General features: G+C 38.4%; 1 protein-coding gene across 1 annotated transcript in view; it reads right to left on the bottom strand.

The window, feature by feature from the left end:
* kif21b (kinesin family member 21B) overlaps positions 1 to 16,678 on the bottom strand; it is a 403,877-nt gene that overhangs the window by 201,333 nt on the left and 185,866 nt on the right. Inside the window, exons 9-11 of the mRNA XM_062054694.1 lie at positions 9,910 to 10,099; positions 9,766 to 9,829; positions 3,526 to 3,756 (exon numbers count right to left, since the gene is read on the bottom strand). Of these exons, the coding sequence (XP_061910678.1) occupies positions 3,526 to 3,756; positions 9,766 to 9,829; positions 9,910 to 10,099 (485 nt within the window). The remainder of the gene's footprint in view (positions 1 to 3,525; positions 3,757 to 9,765; positions 9,830 to 9,909; positions 10,100 to 16,678) is intronic.

Raw genomic sequence — 16,678 nt, 5'->3', positions numbered from 1 at the left:
CCGCCACAAAGTCTCCTGGAGACACCCAAGATCTGGCCACTGGCACCAGTTGGACCTGATCATAACACGGCGCTCTGACCTCAGAAGTGTCCTCCAAACCCGTACCTTTGACAGTGCAGACTGTGACACCGATCACTCCCTCGTCTGCTGTAAAGTCAAACTGCAGACAAAAATTATCTACAGAGCCAAACCTAAAGGACCCCCCCGTGTGGATTGCAGCAAAGAAGCCGATCCAACTAAAACTGCTTCCTTCAACCGTGCCTTAGAGGAATCCCTCCACCAACTACCCCAGTGCAGCTCTGCCCAGCAGTACTGGGAAGGCTTACGAGACACCATCCACACCACGGCCCTAACGGTTTTTGGCAAAAGATTGCGAAGGTCCAATGACTGGTTCGAAGCCAACGCATCTGTATTGGCACCGATACTGGAAGAAAAGCGTATCGCCCTTACCAACTACAAATGCACGTCGAGTGGCAATACCCTACATGCTCTCAGGGCATCAAGGAAGAAACTGCAGAATGCCTCCCGTCGCTGTGCTAACAGCTACTGGCTACAGCTTTGCAGCAACATCCAATCAGCCGCTGACTCCGGTAACATCAAAGGTATGTACGACGGCATCAAAAAGGCGCTTGGACTTTGGCGCTGGGTAGAACACTACTCCGAACTCTACGCCAGCGACAACACTGTCTCCGATGCAGCCCTCCGCCATGTTGAGTGTCAACCTGTAATGGAAGAACTGGACATGGAACCAACAACTGAGGAGCTAAGCAAAGCGATTGACAGCCTAGCATGCGGTAAATCACCTGTCAGTGACGGAATCGCAGCTGAAATCCTCAAGTGTGGAAAGCCTGCTCTCCTCGACCAACTTCACAAGCTCCTCTGTCTGTGCTGGAGTGAAGGTGCTGTCCCACAGGACATGAGGGATGCTACCATCATAACCCTGTACAAGAATAAGGGAGACAGGAGTGATTGTACCAACTACCGTGGTATCTCTCTACTCCGCACTACCGGCAAACTCTTTGCCGGAGTTGCACTGAATAGACTCCAGGTTCTCGCTGAGAAAATATACCCAGAATCTCAGGCAGGGTTCAGAGCAGGAAGGTCTACTACTGACATGATTTTCTCTCTGAGACAGCTTCAGGAGAAGTGTAGAGAGCAGAGAAAACCATTCTACGTGGCATTTATTGACCTTACGAAAGCTTTCGAACTTGTGAGCAGGAGTGGCCTCTTTCAGCTGGTTGAACGAATAGGCTGTCCCCCCAAACTCCTTTGCATCCTCCAGTCCTTCCACACCGACATGCATGGCACTATCCAGTTCGATGGGTCCACATCAGACCCCTTCAAAATCTGCTGTGGTGTCAAGCAGGGATGCGTGCTGGCGCCCACCCTGTTTGGGATCTTCTTTTCCCTCCTCCTGCGCCAAGCATTTGGTACAGCAACTGAAGGAGTCTACCTTCACACAAGGACAGACGGTACACTGTTCACCATGCCCGTCTGAAAGCCAAAACAAAGGTCAGGCCACTCGTCATCCGGGACATGCTGTTTGCTGACGACGCAGCAGTGGTAGCACACTCCCAGGAGCACCTGCAAACCCTAATGGACCAGTTCACCAAAGCCTGTCAGGACTTCAGCCTGACCATCAGTCTGAGCAAAACCAAGACGATGGGACAGGGAACTGAACCACTCCCCTCTATCACCATCAACAACTACACCCTGGAAGTCGTAAATACCTTCACCTACCTCGGTTCCACCATCACCGACAACCTGTCACTCGATGCCGAACTCAGTGGCCGCATCGGAAAAGCTGCCTCAACTTTTGGGAAGCTTACAGCGAGAGTATGGGAAAACAGCTCACTATCCACACTAAGGTGCAGGTGTACAGAGCCTGTGTCACCAGCACTCTACTGTACAGTAGTGAAACCTGGACCATATACTCCCACCAAGAGCGGCGGCTAAACATCTTTCATCTTCGCTGCCTTAGGCGTCTACTGGGCATCACCTGGAGGGACAGGATCACAAACCAATCAGTCCTGGAAAGAGCACAGCTTCCCAGCATGTGCTCCCTACTGAGGCAGCGACGTCTCCGCTGGCTGGGCCATGTCCGGCGGATGGACGATGGGCATTCGCCCAAAGGACATCCTCTATGCTGAACTCACAACTGGCAAGAGGCAGATTGGCCGTCCCCAGCTGCGTTACAAGGACGTCTGCAAACAAGACCTCAAGTCTTTTGACATCAGCCCCGACAGCTGGGAAGATGCAGCCCAGGACCGCCTTCAGTGGCAGCAGGCACTCCGCAGCGGGCTGCTCAAGTCAGAAACCACCCTGAGGCTAAGAGGGCAAAGAGAAAGAAACAGGGCTCTGCGACACCGGCAACATCTATGGGGCCGGTCTGGATGTGTGACATCTGCGGCCAGGAATGTCTCTCACGAATTGGCCTACACAGCCACAGGAGACGCTGCGACAAGACCTGACTCCGAGGCACAGGAAATCAATGGTCTTCCGAGACTGCGATGCCGATGACATATATATTAGGGCTGTGAATCTTTGGGTGTCCCACGATTCGATTCAATATCGATTTTTGGGGTCACGATTCGATTCAAAATCGATTTTTTTTTCAATTCAACACGATTCTCGATTCAAAAAAGATTTTTCCCCGATTCAAAAGGATTCTCTATTCATTCAATACATAGGATTTCAGCAGGATCTACCCCAGTCTGCTGACATGCAAGCAGAGTAGTAGATTTTTGTAAAAAGCTTTTATAATTGTAAAGGACTATGTTTTATCAACTGATTGCAATGATGTCAATTTGTTTTAACTATTAAATGAACCAACAATATGACTTATTTTATCTTTGTGAAAATATTGGACACAGTGTGTTGTCAAGCTTATGAGATGCGTTGCAAGTGTAAGCCACTGTGACACTATTGTTGTCTAATGATAATGTCAATGAGGGATTTTTAATCACAGCTATGTTGAAATTGTAACTAATATTGATACTGTTGTTGATAATATTCATTTTTGTTTCACTACTTTTGGTTTGTTCTGTGTCGTGTTTGTGTCTCCTCTCAATTGCTCTGTTTATTGCTGTTCTGAGTGTTGCTGGGTCGGGTTTGGTTTTGGAATTGGATTCCATTGTTATGGTATTGCTGTGTATTGTTTTGTTAGATTGATTAATTAAAAAAAAATAAAAATAAAAATAAAAATACATTGAAAAAAAATAAATAAATAAAAAAATCGATTTTTTAAAAATGAGAATCGATTCTGAATCGCACAACGTGAGAATCGCGATTCGGATTCGAATCGATTTTTTCCCACACCCCTAATATATATATACATATAGTTACTTTACATGCGGACAGAATTTTTTTAACCCAATGTGGCACCCGAGTTTGGACACCCCTGGCCTAATTGTTAATGCACCTATTAAAGGGGCAGTCGACAATCAATGGGCTAGGCACTCTAGGAACACTGGACTTATGACATGCGGAGGGTGTGGTCTGAATACGAGGAGGTGGTCCCCTCACCTCATCCTCCTCTGCCTCCTCTCCTTCTTCTTTAGCCTCTCGATGTCCACCTTGGCTCGGCGCAACACGTCCGTCATCTCGGCCTCCATGGACATGGCCGCGGGCGAGGAGCCAGGCGGGTGGCCGGTGGCGGGGCTGAGAGCGCTGGAAGGTAAGGCGGTACGAGAGGACAGCCGAGCAGCCTGGCGTCTTAGAGATTCGTTCATGGCCTCGCTCTCCACAAGTTTAGATCTATGCAGGAATGACAGATGGATACCAGAAACTAAATACTTTGTTTTGTTGTGTTTGCAAACATATTTCAGGAGGAAAAAGTCATCATATTGGGAAAAAATAAAATTACCTTTAAAGATAAAGGTCAACTGAACATGTCATTTTTAACAACAGATTTAAAAAAATTGCAATTTCTCTTTGGAGACCTATCATATCATAAGAATATTATAAAATATTACAATATCTGATTAAAAACACTCAAGGTTTCAGTCTGTGTAGTAAGGTTCAAGTAATTCAATCAATAAATCAATCAATGTTTATTTATATAGCCCTAAATCACAAGTGTCTCAAAGGGCTGTACAAGCCACAACGACATCCTCGGTACAGAGCCCACATACGGGCAAGGAAAACTCACCCCAGTGGGACGTCAATGTGAATGACTATGAGAAACCTTGGAGAGGACCGCATATGTGGGTAACCCCCCCGCCCCCCTCTAGGGGAGGGGTTACCCACATATAATTCCTTAAGAAAAAACATGAAATGCCTTTTTTCTTGACAATAGGAAGGTGCCCTATTTGTCGCGGTTTACCTGACACAGGACACATGATAAACTGGTTGGGCGCACTATTCACGTTAGCCACCAGGTGGCAGTAGAGTGTTGAATATCTCAAAATGTGTTTTGTGGCAATTCCAACTTTGACCACAGCGTCAATTGCTATGCTGAGTGGCGCTTTTCATAATTTTTAGCAGACTGCATTGCAAAATGATTAACCCCCCTCTACATCTCACGCGAGATCCATCCAGGAATGGGGCCATATGTATCCGTTCCCTACTGTACTTTAAGAATAAAAACTATTTATTAAAAATAAAAACAAAACAACGACTATTTCTTTTAAACAATATTACAATTCTTTAGATTTTTAACCACTTTATCCTCAAAAACAGCATTACAACTTTACCATGTAGTTATTTTTCTAAATGTTCAGTGTAGAACTAATAGTACAGTACATTCTGGGCTATAAGCGGCAACATTTTTCCTATGCTTTAAACCAGGGGTGCTCATTACGTCGATCGCGAGCTACCGGTCGATCGCAGAGGGTGTGTCAGTCGATCGCCAGCCAGGCATTAAAAAAATAGTCCTAAAAATGAGCGATCATAAATCTTCACTATGACGTCACTTTCGTCACTTGATTGACATTTACGGCACCCGAGGGTCTTCTGAGATGACGCTGGCTACTGCCAGCTCATTATTAAAGGCCTACTGAAATGATTTTTTTTTATTTAAACGGGGATAGCAGATCCATTCTATGTGTCATACTTGATCATTTCGCGATATTGCCATATTTTTGCTGAAAGGATTTAGTAGAGAACATCGACGATAAAGTTCGCAACTTTTGGTCGCTGATAAAAAAAGCCTTGCCTGTACCGGAAGTAGCGTGACGTCGCAGGTTGAAGGGCTCCTCACATTTCCCCATTGTTTACACCAGCAGCGAGAGCGATTCGGACCGAAAAAGCGACAATTACCCCATTAACTTGAGCGAGGATGAAAGATTTGTGGATGAGGGACGTGAGAGTGAAGGACTAGAGTGCAGTGCAGGACGTATCTTTTTTCGCTCTGACCGTAACTTAGGTAAAAGGGCTCATTGGATTCCACACTTTCTCCTTTTTCTATTGTGGATCACAGATTTGTATTTTAAACCCCCTCAGATACTATATCCTCTTGAAAATGAGAGTCGAGAACGCGAAATGGACATTCACAGTGACTTTTATCTCCACGACAATACATCGGTGAAGCACTTTAGCTACGGAGCTAACATGATGGCATCGTGCTTAAATGCAGATAGAAACAAAAGAAATAAGCCCCTGACTGGAAGGATAGACAGAAAATCAACAATACTACTATCAGGAGACACCGAACCAAACACTGGACCTCTAACTACACGGTTAATGCTGTGCCGCCTGTCGAAGCCTAGCAATGCTGTTGCTAACGACGCCATTGAAGCTAACTTAGCTACGGGACCTCGTCAGAGCTATGATAAAAACATTAGCGCTCCACCTACGCCAGCCCTCATCTGCTCATCAACACCCGTGCTCACCTGCGTTCCAGCGATCGACGGCGCAACGAAGGACTTCACCCGATCATCGATGCGGTCGGCGGCTAGCATCGGATAGCGCGTCTGCTATCCAAGTCAAAGTCCTCCTGGTTGTGTTGCTGCAGCCAGCCGCAATACACCGATCCCACCTACAGCTTTCTTCTTTGCAGTCTCCATTGTTCATTAAACAAATTGCAAAAGATTCACCAACACAGATGTCCAGAATACTGTGGAATTTTGCGATGAAAACAGAGCTGTTTGTATTGTGATACAATGTGTCCGAATACTTCCGTTTCAACCATTGATGTCACGCGCAAACGTCATCATACATAGACGTTTTCAACCGGAAGTTCCCCGGGAAATTTAAATTGCACTTTATAAGTTAACCCGGCCGTATTGGCATGTGTTGCAGTGTTAAGATTTCATCATTGATATATAAACTATCAGACTGCGTGGTCGGTAGTAGTGGGTTTCAGTAGGCCTTTAAGAAAAAATTACCGACAGGAAGGCGAGAAACACTTTTTATTTCAACAGACTCTGGCGCCGTACCTGTCGTCAAAACTCCAAAGACCGACTGCACAGTTGCACAATAAAAGCTCTGCTTCATCCTGCCTGCGCTAACAAAATAAGAGTCTCAGAAAGCTGGCGTGCACAAGCTAGCAAGCTACGGAGTTTGCCGCCAATGTATTTCTTGTAAAGTGTATACAAAGGAGTACGGAAGCTGGACAAATAAGATGCCAAAAACCAACCACTTCCGTGTGGTATTGGACAGAAAGGAGGACTTTTTTTCTCCTCCATTTGAAAATGTGGATGTTATCAGCACCACTGTCTGATTCCTATCAATGCAAGTCATCAGAATCAGGTAATACACCAACTTATATTCTTGTCTTCATGAAAGAAAGGAATCTATGTGTTAAACATGCTTGCATTATCTTTAAACACCTTTAACTTGTTAACAATATTAACTATATGTGTTAAACATGCTTGTATTATCTTTAAACACCTTTAACTTGTTAACAATATTAACTATATGTGTTAAACATGCTTGTATTATCTTTAAACACCTTTAACTTATTAACAATATTAACTATGTGTTAAACATGCCTGTATTATCATTAAACACCTTTAACTTGTTAACAATATTAACTATATGTGTTAAACATGCTTGCATTATCTTTAAACACCTTTAACTTGTTAACAATATTAACTATATGTATTAAACATTCTTGTATTATCATTAAACACCTTTAATGTATTAACAATATTAACTATATGTGTTAAACATGCTTGTATTATCTTTAAACACCTTTAACTTGTTAACAATATTAACTATATGTGTTAAACATGCTTGCATTATCTTTAAACACCTTTAACTTGTTAACAATATTAACTATATGTATTAAACATTCTTGTATTATCATTATAACACCTTTAATTTATTAACAATATTAACTATATGTGTTAAACATGCTTGCATTATCATTAAACACCTTTAACTTGTTAACAAAAACATATATTTCATAAATAAGTAAATATAAATTATATATATGAATGAGGTAGATCCCCGCGACTTGATCAATTGAAAAGTAGCTCGCCTGCAGAAAAAGTGTGAGCACCCCTGCTTTAAACCCTGCGGCTTTTCAAAACGCTGCGGCTAATTTATGGATTTTTCTTCGCCAAAAGCCATAATGTTTGGTGTTCAATAGTTTGCATTAAACCCAAGCAGAGGACTGAAAAGGTGTGTTATTGTTAAAGATGTCCGTAAAATACGGTGATATAAATTATATTGAAAAAACAATTGCGGCCAGTAAATGCCATATTTAAATGACTAACTAAATATATTAGGACAAGTGATAGTAAAGTAGCTTATAAAAAATGTATTTTCACCTAAAACTAAGTTTAAGTTAAAGTACCAATGATTGTCACACACACACTAGGTGTGGGGAAATTTGTCCTCTGCATTTGACCCATCCCCTTGTTTACCCCCTTGGAGGTGAGGGGAGCAGTGGGCAGCAGCGGTGCCGTGTCCCGGAATCATTTTTGGTGATTTAACCCCCAATTCCAACCCATGGGAGGTAATGGGTCCCATTTTTATAGTCGTTGGTATGTCTCGGTCGGGGTTTAAACTCACAACCTACCGATCTTAGGGCGGACACTCTAACCACTAGGCCACTGAGTAGGTCCCTTAGTAGGACCATAATATGATGGTATGTGTGTGTGATAGTTACCCAATAACAAATATCAATAGCTACTGTACTATTTCAGAATGTATTTAAACAATTGTGAATATAAATGTATAATTTCCTCATAATATTATTAACCAAATGAATATGTATTATTATATGTTTTACTGACACAATGATAATTAATTTGCTTTGAAATTAGACGTAAAAGTGACCAGCAGACATTTAGCGGTTTTTGAGAACCAAATAAGGCTAGCAGATATTTAGCGGTTTTTTAGAACAAAAAAAATGCTAGCAGATATTTAGCGTTTTTTAAGAACAAAAAAAAAATGCTGGCAGATATTTAGCGGTTCTTGAGAACAAAAAAGGCTATTAGATATTTAGCGGTTTTTGAGAACAAAAAAAGGCTATTAAATATTTAGCGGTTTTTGAGAACAAAAAAAATGCTAGCAGATACTTAGCGGTTTTTGAGAACAAAATAAGGCTACCAGATATTTAGCGGTTTTTGAGAAACAAAAAAATGCTAGCAGATATTTTGCGTTTTTTTAAGAACAAAAAAAAATGCTGGCAGATATTTGGCGGTTTTTGAGAACAAAAAAGGCTATTAAATATTTAGCGGTTTTTGAGAACAAAAGAAAATGCTAGCAGATACTTAGCGGTTTTTGAGAACAAAATAAGGCTAGCAGATATTTAGCGGTTTTAGAAAAACAAAAAAAATGCTAGCAGATATTTAGCGGTTTTTGAGAAAAAAAAAATGCTAGCAGATTTTTAGCAGTTTTTGAGAACAAAAAAAATGCTTGTAATATTATGTCACATGATCAGAAAATACTAAAGCTTAGATGGTAATCAAAATTGAAAGAAGAAGAACATTTTTTTTAAAGACCAAATACATTTGACAAGAAAGATGAAGTGCTTTATTGGCACAAATTATTTCCAGGCTTTTGCGGGCCACGTAAAATGATGTGGCCCCCGGGACTTTAATTTGACACCTGTAGTCTATGGCCAGTGGGCCAAATGCGGTGTTTTCAATTTGGCCCCCCCGAGACTTAATTTTCATATTACATTGAATTATATGGCGGTGTGACATGTGGGACTTTGTTGCCATCTTTTGGACGCAGGTCAATGACCATGATGTATACTTTCTCGAAAATCCCAACACAGCATTCACTTATATGACCCAATCTAAACAACCTTCCCTAGTCATGGCGCAGAAAAAAAATATTCAACCAGCACAAAACGTCAACACACATGGGCACACATAACACATCCTGGTCACTGAACTTTGTGGATATTATAAAAAAACATTGTCCCATTGGCATAAAAATATTAAATTACAACCATTGTAATCAATTACAAGGCATGATGGGAAAAATGCAAAACACCTTCCACACTTATCCATGTTTAACTTTTAGGTGCACGGTATTTCTGAATGATTACAAAACTTTAAGAAGGTAGTCAGTAGGAGTTGAACTTTCACATACTCTTAATATTCAATTATATTAGTTAGTATTTTATATCCATTATTTTATTATGATATGTATACACACACACACACACACACACACACACACACACACACACACACACACACACACACACACACACACACACACACATTTTGCATGCATTATCTCAATGCGGCCCCCCACTTCAAAAGTTTGGACACCTGTGGTCTACACTATTGGTGGTTCAGTGGTTCAAGATTGTGATGATCTAGTATTATACAAGCAGTGTTGTGCTGAGGAAACTCTTACCTGAGCTCTTCGACTTCTCGGATGTAGTTCTGAATTAGAGCTCCAATCTCCTGGTTGCCCTCACCTGGAGTTGACGGAGCAGGTTTGAGTCCAACTAAACAAAAATACTGGAAAAAAATGGTAATAATAGGAAACTTTGCATACTTGACTTGGTGAGCAGCACGCTGACCTCGTTGGCCAACAGGTGCGTTACTCGCGTGTTGAGGTGGTCGATGGTCTCCTGCATGGCCTTCACCCTGAGGCGCAGCGTGTCGTTCTCTCTTTGGAACATGGCGTTCTCCTGGTAGAGGTCGCTGTAACCCTCCGAGCCTTCCTCGCACGCAACTCGTTTCCCCTACACGCCCAATGAGAGTCCACATGAGTGCCTGGAGGCAAGGCCTTGAACGCAACATGAAATTTGAGGCGGTTTCGCACAAACAAGTCACAGTTTGTAAAGCTGGTTTGAACAGAACGGATCAAAGGTTCTCAAACGTTTTTCACAAAGTACCACCTCATAAAATACTGGGCTCTTTAAGTACCACCATAATGACCAACATTAAAATACAGTAGCCTAGTAGGCATAAATATTAATCATAAGCAAGGCAAAGGTTTTATTTAACAATATATTTATTATTGATGTTTTTTGCTACTTTATGTTGCATATTTTTTACATGAGATTTCCAGTTCAATTTATCATCAATCATTATACCTAGAAATTTGGTTTCATTTACTCTTTCAATTTATTTTCCGGCTATTTGTATTTGTGTTTGACTTTCTCTTCTACTGTTACCAAATAGCATTATTTTAGTTTTACTGAGATTCAAAGATAGTCTGTTTTCGTCAAACCATCTTTTTAATTTGTTCACTTCTTCTGTTATTATTTGTATTAGCTTCTGTGTGTTCTCTCCTGAACAAAACGCTGTTGTATCATCCGCAAATAATACTAACTTTAAATCTTTTGTAACTTTACAAATGTCATATATATAGAGATGTAACAATTTTGGTCCTTGAGGTACACCACAAGATATATTTAGCATTGTAGATGTGTGTTCGCCGAGCTTCACGTATTGTTTTCGTTCGTTAAATACCTTCTAAACTAGTTTAAGACCAACCCTCTGATGCCATACCGTTCTAGTTTTTTTAGTAAAATATTGTGATTAATTGTGTCAAATGCTTTAGTCAGATCCATCAACACTGCTGCCGCACATTTTTTACAATCTATTGCATTGGTAATTTCTTCTGTAATTTCAATTGAAGCCATCAAAGTTGAAACATTAGCTCTGTATCCATATTGGTTCTCAGCGAGTATTCTATTTTTGTTTGTGAAACTCTCTAATCTGTTATTGAACAGATTTTCAATGATTTTAGAAAATTGTGGAAGTAAAGAAACAGGTTATTAATTTGTAAATTGGTGTTTGTCTCCAGTCTTATAAATTGGTGCAACTTTAGCTATTTTCATTTTGTTTGGGAATTTACCTGTTTGAAATGATAGGTTGGTAATATACGTTAATGGTCCTCAGATCTCTTCTATAAACGTTTTTATTGTTCAATATCAATTCCATTACAATCAATTGAAGTCTTAGATTTGCATTTTCTCACAATTTTAACTATTTCCTCCTGTCACATTATTGAGGAACATTGAGTTGGGATGTCTATCTATGGTATTGTTATAGTCCTCAATTGAAACTGGGTCTGGAATCCTTTCCTCCAATTTTGGTTCAATATTTACAAAGTAATTATTAAAGCTTTCAACTACTTACTTTATATTGTAATTTTTTTTTGTTTCCGTCTGAGAAGTATTGGGTGTAATCCCTCTTAGTGCCATTTTTAATCATGCTATTGAGGATGCCCCATGTTGCTCTCATATTATTTTTGTTCCTGTCTAATAATTGACTGTAATATTATTTTCTACATGTTCGTAGTATGTTAGTTAGCTTGTTTTTATACTTTTTGTACTTATTTTCTGCCTCTGTAGTTCTTTGTGTTGTACATTTTCTATATAATGTATTATTCTTATTACAAGCATTTTTTAATCTTTTGTCATCCATGGTTGATTATTCTTTCTATGCTTTCTAGTGAGTTGTTTCCATGGACAATGTTCATCATAAAGTATTATGAACTTGTTTAAGAAATGTTCATATGCTTCATCAGCCTCATTTTCATTGTACACATTGTCCCAATTTTGCTTTTCTAGCTCATTTTTGAAAGCAATCATCCTCTTCTCTGTGCAAAGTCTTCAAAATGTATTTTTGTCTTCCATGTTCTTCTTCTTGTAGTTTCCATCATATATTGTGAAAACTGGCAGATGATCACTAACGTCGGTTATAAGTAGACCACTTGTAGTGTTATTATCAAAATCATTGGTAAAAATATCAATAAGCGTGGCACAATGTCCTGTGATTCTGCTTGGCTCTGTGATTTTAGGATATAAACTGATGCTGTACATTGTATCAATGAAGTCATCTATAGACTTTTGCTTGTTAGGGTTCAATAAGTCATTATTAAAGTCACAACATACGAAAATTATTTTTGACCATTGTCCATGTAATTTGCCTTGATCCATTCTTCAAATGTTTCTATACTTGACTTAGGTGATCTGTATATACAACTGATGAATATGTTTTTGCTTTTTTCCTGACATATTTCAATGGTTATACATTCTATATTATTATCTATAGCAAATGACTGTTTTTTACCACTTTGTAGTTCAGGTTCTTCATCACGTACACAGCTCCTCCTCCTCCATTTTTGTTGGTTCTGTTGATGTAGTTTAGTTCATATCCTTCCAGATCAAAATCTATTCCTTTTTTATCATCAATCCATGTTTCTGTGACAGCGATCACTTTGAAGGGTTCGTTGATGTGTTCTAAAAAGTTATTCATGTTGTTGTAATTTGCATAAAAGCTTCTGCTTGAATATTTGACAATTTGTTATCACATTTAATGTTGCTATTATATTGTTCATCTGTATAATAAAAACAATTATTACTGATGTGGGAGAAAACATTTGTATCTGGATCTATATCATTTTCCAAATTCTGGTTTTTGTGATCTTTGTTGCAGAAGTTTTGTAGTTTCATATTTTCTTGTTCAACAATCTTTGATGTTGTTTCAATATTCTCTATAAGTGTAGGTGGATGCACTCCTGAATCTATGTCTTCTTGTTTAGTGGTCTCTTGGAACATAGTCATGTTGGTGTTGAATTTAGGTGATTGTTTTCCGTCAGACTCCATTCATCATTGTTGTGGAAGCAGTGTAAACTTTAAAAATGTGTCCAGGTCCTTGATGCCATAGACAACAAGTACACTTGCTTCTGGACTTCCATTCAGCTTGATGTAGATTTTACAGTTGGCGTTTCAAGTTCCCTGGTTTGTTCCCTGCTTTCTCAAGTCGCATGCTTTTTTGGCGATTCCAGCATTATGTTTTGTGCTGTGGAGTTTACAGCGAGAGAGAGCAAGAGAGAGAGAGTGAGATAGAGCGAGCGAGGGAGGGAGGGAGGGAGGGAGGGAGGGAGGGAGGGAGGAAGAGCACTAGAGAGTCTCGTGGAAAAGCAGCAAAAAAAAGTTTACAGCGAGAGAGAGCGAGAGAGAGAGCGAGTGAAAGCGCATGTAGTAGAATTTCTGACCTTTGACCTATATTTCATGTCTGTCAAGAATGTATGCTCATTTAATTTCTCTTCTATTCTGTGTCCCCGGGTGTGGGACAAAAGTGAATATTAAGTCGTGCCAACCTGTCTACAGAATGTTTTGATTGTTTAAGTATGATTAAGGAATCCAAGGATGTTGCAAAAACAAATGACGCACGAGAAAAAAACTGTGACGCACAAGAGACAGATAAAACTGGCAGGAGACCGGGACTCGAGAGAGATTGCTTTTGTGACTCCTCCGGAGGACGTTGTGTGTCTGCATGGACAGCTCAATCTGACTTGATAATGGGTAAATAAACTTTTTGTACTAAATTCACTTTTGTTGCTGTTTAAGCTCTGGACAATCCACCACACAAATTGGCGTGTGTGTGTGCGTGTGACTCAGTAAGAAAATAAAAAAGGAGGCCCTGCTGGGAGACATTTTAAGATAAGGGATGTGTGCGTGTGACGAGGCTGTGTGAGTGACACTGTTAGCATAGCATTGAGCTAGGTTAGCATATGTACAGGTTAGCATTGGATTAGATTAGCATTGAGCTAGGTTAAAAAAATATACATATATATATATATATATATATATATATATATATATATATATATATATATATATATATATATATATATATATATATATATATATATATATATATATATATAGTGGACAGCTGTACTCAATCTGAAGAGAGTGCTGACTGGTTGGTTTTGATAATAGGTCAAATAAAAAATACTGTATATGAATAAATAAACATTTAAATATCAATAAATACATTTGTATCGTGGGACATTCGAGCATTGGTTGATTCATCATTTTTATGTGTTTAGTGTATATTTAGTAAGTGTGGAGTTGAAACACACACACACGCACATCATAGATTAGAATACATTGTAGCTTTGAATTTATAATGATATAGCAAACACATTAAATAAAGGTAAATAAGTAAATTAATAATATTGAATTTAAATTTGATAAAGATAAATTGATTATTCAAATACATTGACATATTAATTTTTTTAAGAATAAACACACAATAAAATAAAATTTAAATTTATATTCTAAAACATTTTTAACTTTTATCTGTGCAACTGGTATTAAATATATATTGTCAACCTGTGTGAGTCATGGAGTCTAAATCGCAGGCGAGGGAGAAGTACAGATAATAGTCGCCAACACTCAGCGCCATAGTCAAAACAAAACGTGGAGAAGCGTTAAACAAATTCTAATCAGAAGACAGACAAAGAATGAGAATGTAAGTTATCAGCACAAACAATAATTGAAATAAATAACAAAAGAAAGCAAATTTCAAACTGATAAATGAAGGTGCATGTAGAATTACATGTAGAGAATAAAACTAAATGGAAATAAATGTCTGCAAGATAAGAAATCTGTCCAGTGTTACAAGGACGAGACGTCATGAATTGTGCTCGGATTAACAATAGATAGATAGATAGATAGATAGCACGTTATTGATTCCTTCAGGGGAGCTCCCCCCTCTGGTGTTTCCGCCCGGTGAGCTCCCTCAGGAAAATCAAAATACCAGCAGCAGTGTACAAAAGTGAGATCGAATTTAAGAAGTAAAAACTAACTAAGGGGGTATAAATGGAAACAAAATAGAAAAATATTACAGTGGGAATAAAAATATAACAGTAAAATAAGAATATAACAAGAGAAACTAGTCATTAGCGACCATGTTATAAAAAAGTATTGCACTGTTATTGTTTTACATCCCCTGTCATCCTAGCCCCCAGAGAGGAGTTGTACAGTTTAATGGCGTGTGGGACAAATGATTTTTTTATAGTCTAAATCAGTAGTTCTCAAAGGAGGGTACGGTGTTTCCACCCGGACAAAAAGGGGGGTACTTGAAGGTATGCCAAGGGGTACGTGAGATTTTTAAATATTCTAAAAATAGCAACAATTCAAAAATCGTTTATAAATATAATTATAGAATAACACTTCAACAAAATAAATATTTAGAATTAAGTTCACGAGTCCAGATGGATCACTATTACAATATCCAAAGAAGGTTGATGATTGATTATATGTATAGAAATCTTTAGTATAATTTAATCACTTGTTTAATTTTTAAAAACGTTTTAGTTATTCTTATATCTTTTTTTGTTGTCCAAATAGTTCAAGTAAGACCACAACAAATGAGCAATATGTTGCACTGTTATACAATTTAATAAATCAGAAATTGATGACATTATGCTGTAATTTATGTATTTATTTTACTGGGAAAAAAGGTTGAAAACCACTGCCCTAAATCATATCTAAAGCTAAAATTCTAAAATGCAGGTTATGAAGGAGGAAAAATTGTTAAGAGATAAATAATGATGCATGACATGAATGGTTTTAGATTGCTGCTGACCCTGTTGTATTTTATAAGACTGATTATTTTGGATTATTGTGTTTGTATTGTGAGAGAAGGAGAGAGAGTGAGAGAGAGAGGAAGAGAGAGCAGATGAAGGAAGAGATGGATACAGGATGTTGTTTGTAAAGGAAAACGAAAGTGAAGAAAAGATGAGAAAGTGACAAATGAAGGTATTCGTAAATGGTATGCTGTTGGTTGTGGTTAGCTGCAAGTTTGTTTATTTGTTTGTTTAGTTGGTTGAGTGAAATGGGAAGAAATCAATAGGAATAATTACATGCCAAATGGAATAAAACTATGAGTGCGATAGATAATGAATGAATAAATGAGATAGGTTTATTTTGGTCATATAATCAACCATCAACCAATTTGTGTGAGCAGTTTAACAGTACAGATTAGACATATTAACAATCATACCCATTTACACACAGAAAGAAAATAAAAGAAAAAGAATGGCCGAAAAAGGAATAGGCGGAAGCCAAAGATTATATTGGCCTATCCTATACATTCACTGAACATTAAATTACCTGGAACATCAACGTTAAAAGATGAAAGTATTTGTTACTATATTTTATAATGTTCAAAAAACTTTACTTTTCAAGGGTCTCTTAAACCATAACAAAAAACTACATGTGTTCAGCTCATCACTGAGGATGGTCCATCATTTAACTCCTAGAACTGAAATACATTTGTATTTTTATTTTTATTTTACTTGACCTATTTCAAAAATCAATATCCCCCGTAAATGATAGTTTTCTCCTCATAATGTAAATAAGCTAAGAATACAAACTGGAAGGCTGTTGTTCTTTACTCGGAAACATAATTGCAATTGTTTTAAAATTAAATTATCTGAACATTTAACACATTATAACTTAAAAAAATGGATTGGTATGATCATAGTAGCATGCTTTGTGTATTATTGAAAT

The sequence above is a fragment of the Entelurus aequoreus genome, linkage group LG01 (assembly GCF_033978785.1).
Source record: "Entelurus aequoreus isolate RoL-2023_Sb linkage group LG01, RoL_Eaeq_v1.1, whole genome shotgun sequence".
Classification (NCBI taxonomy): Eukaryota; Metazoa; Chordata; class Actinopteri; order Syngnathiformes; family Syngnathidae; genus Entelurus; species Entelurus aequoreus.
The sequence above is the reverse complement of the archived record's forward strand: the minus strand, read 5'-3'. Positions and strand labels throughout refer to the sequence as shown.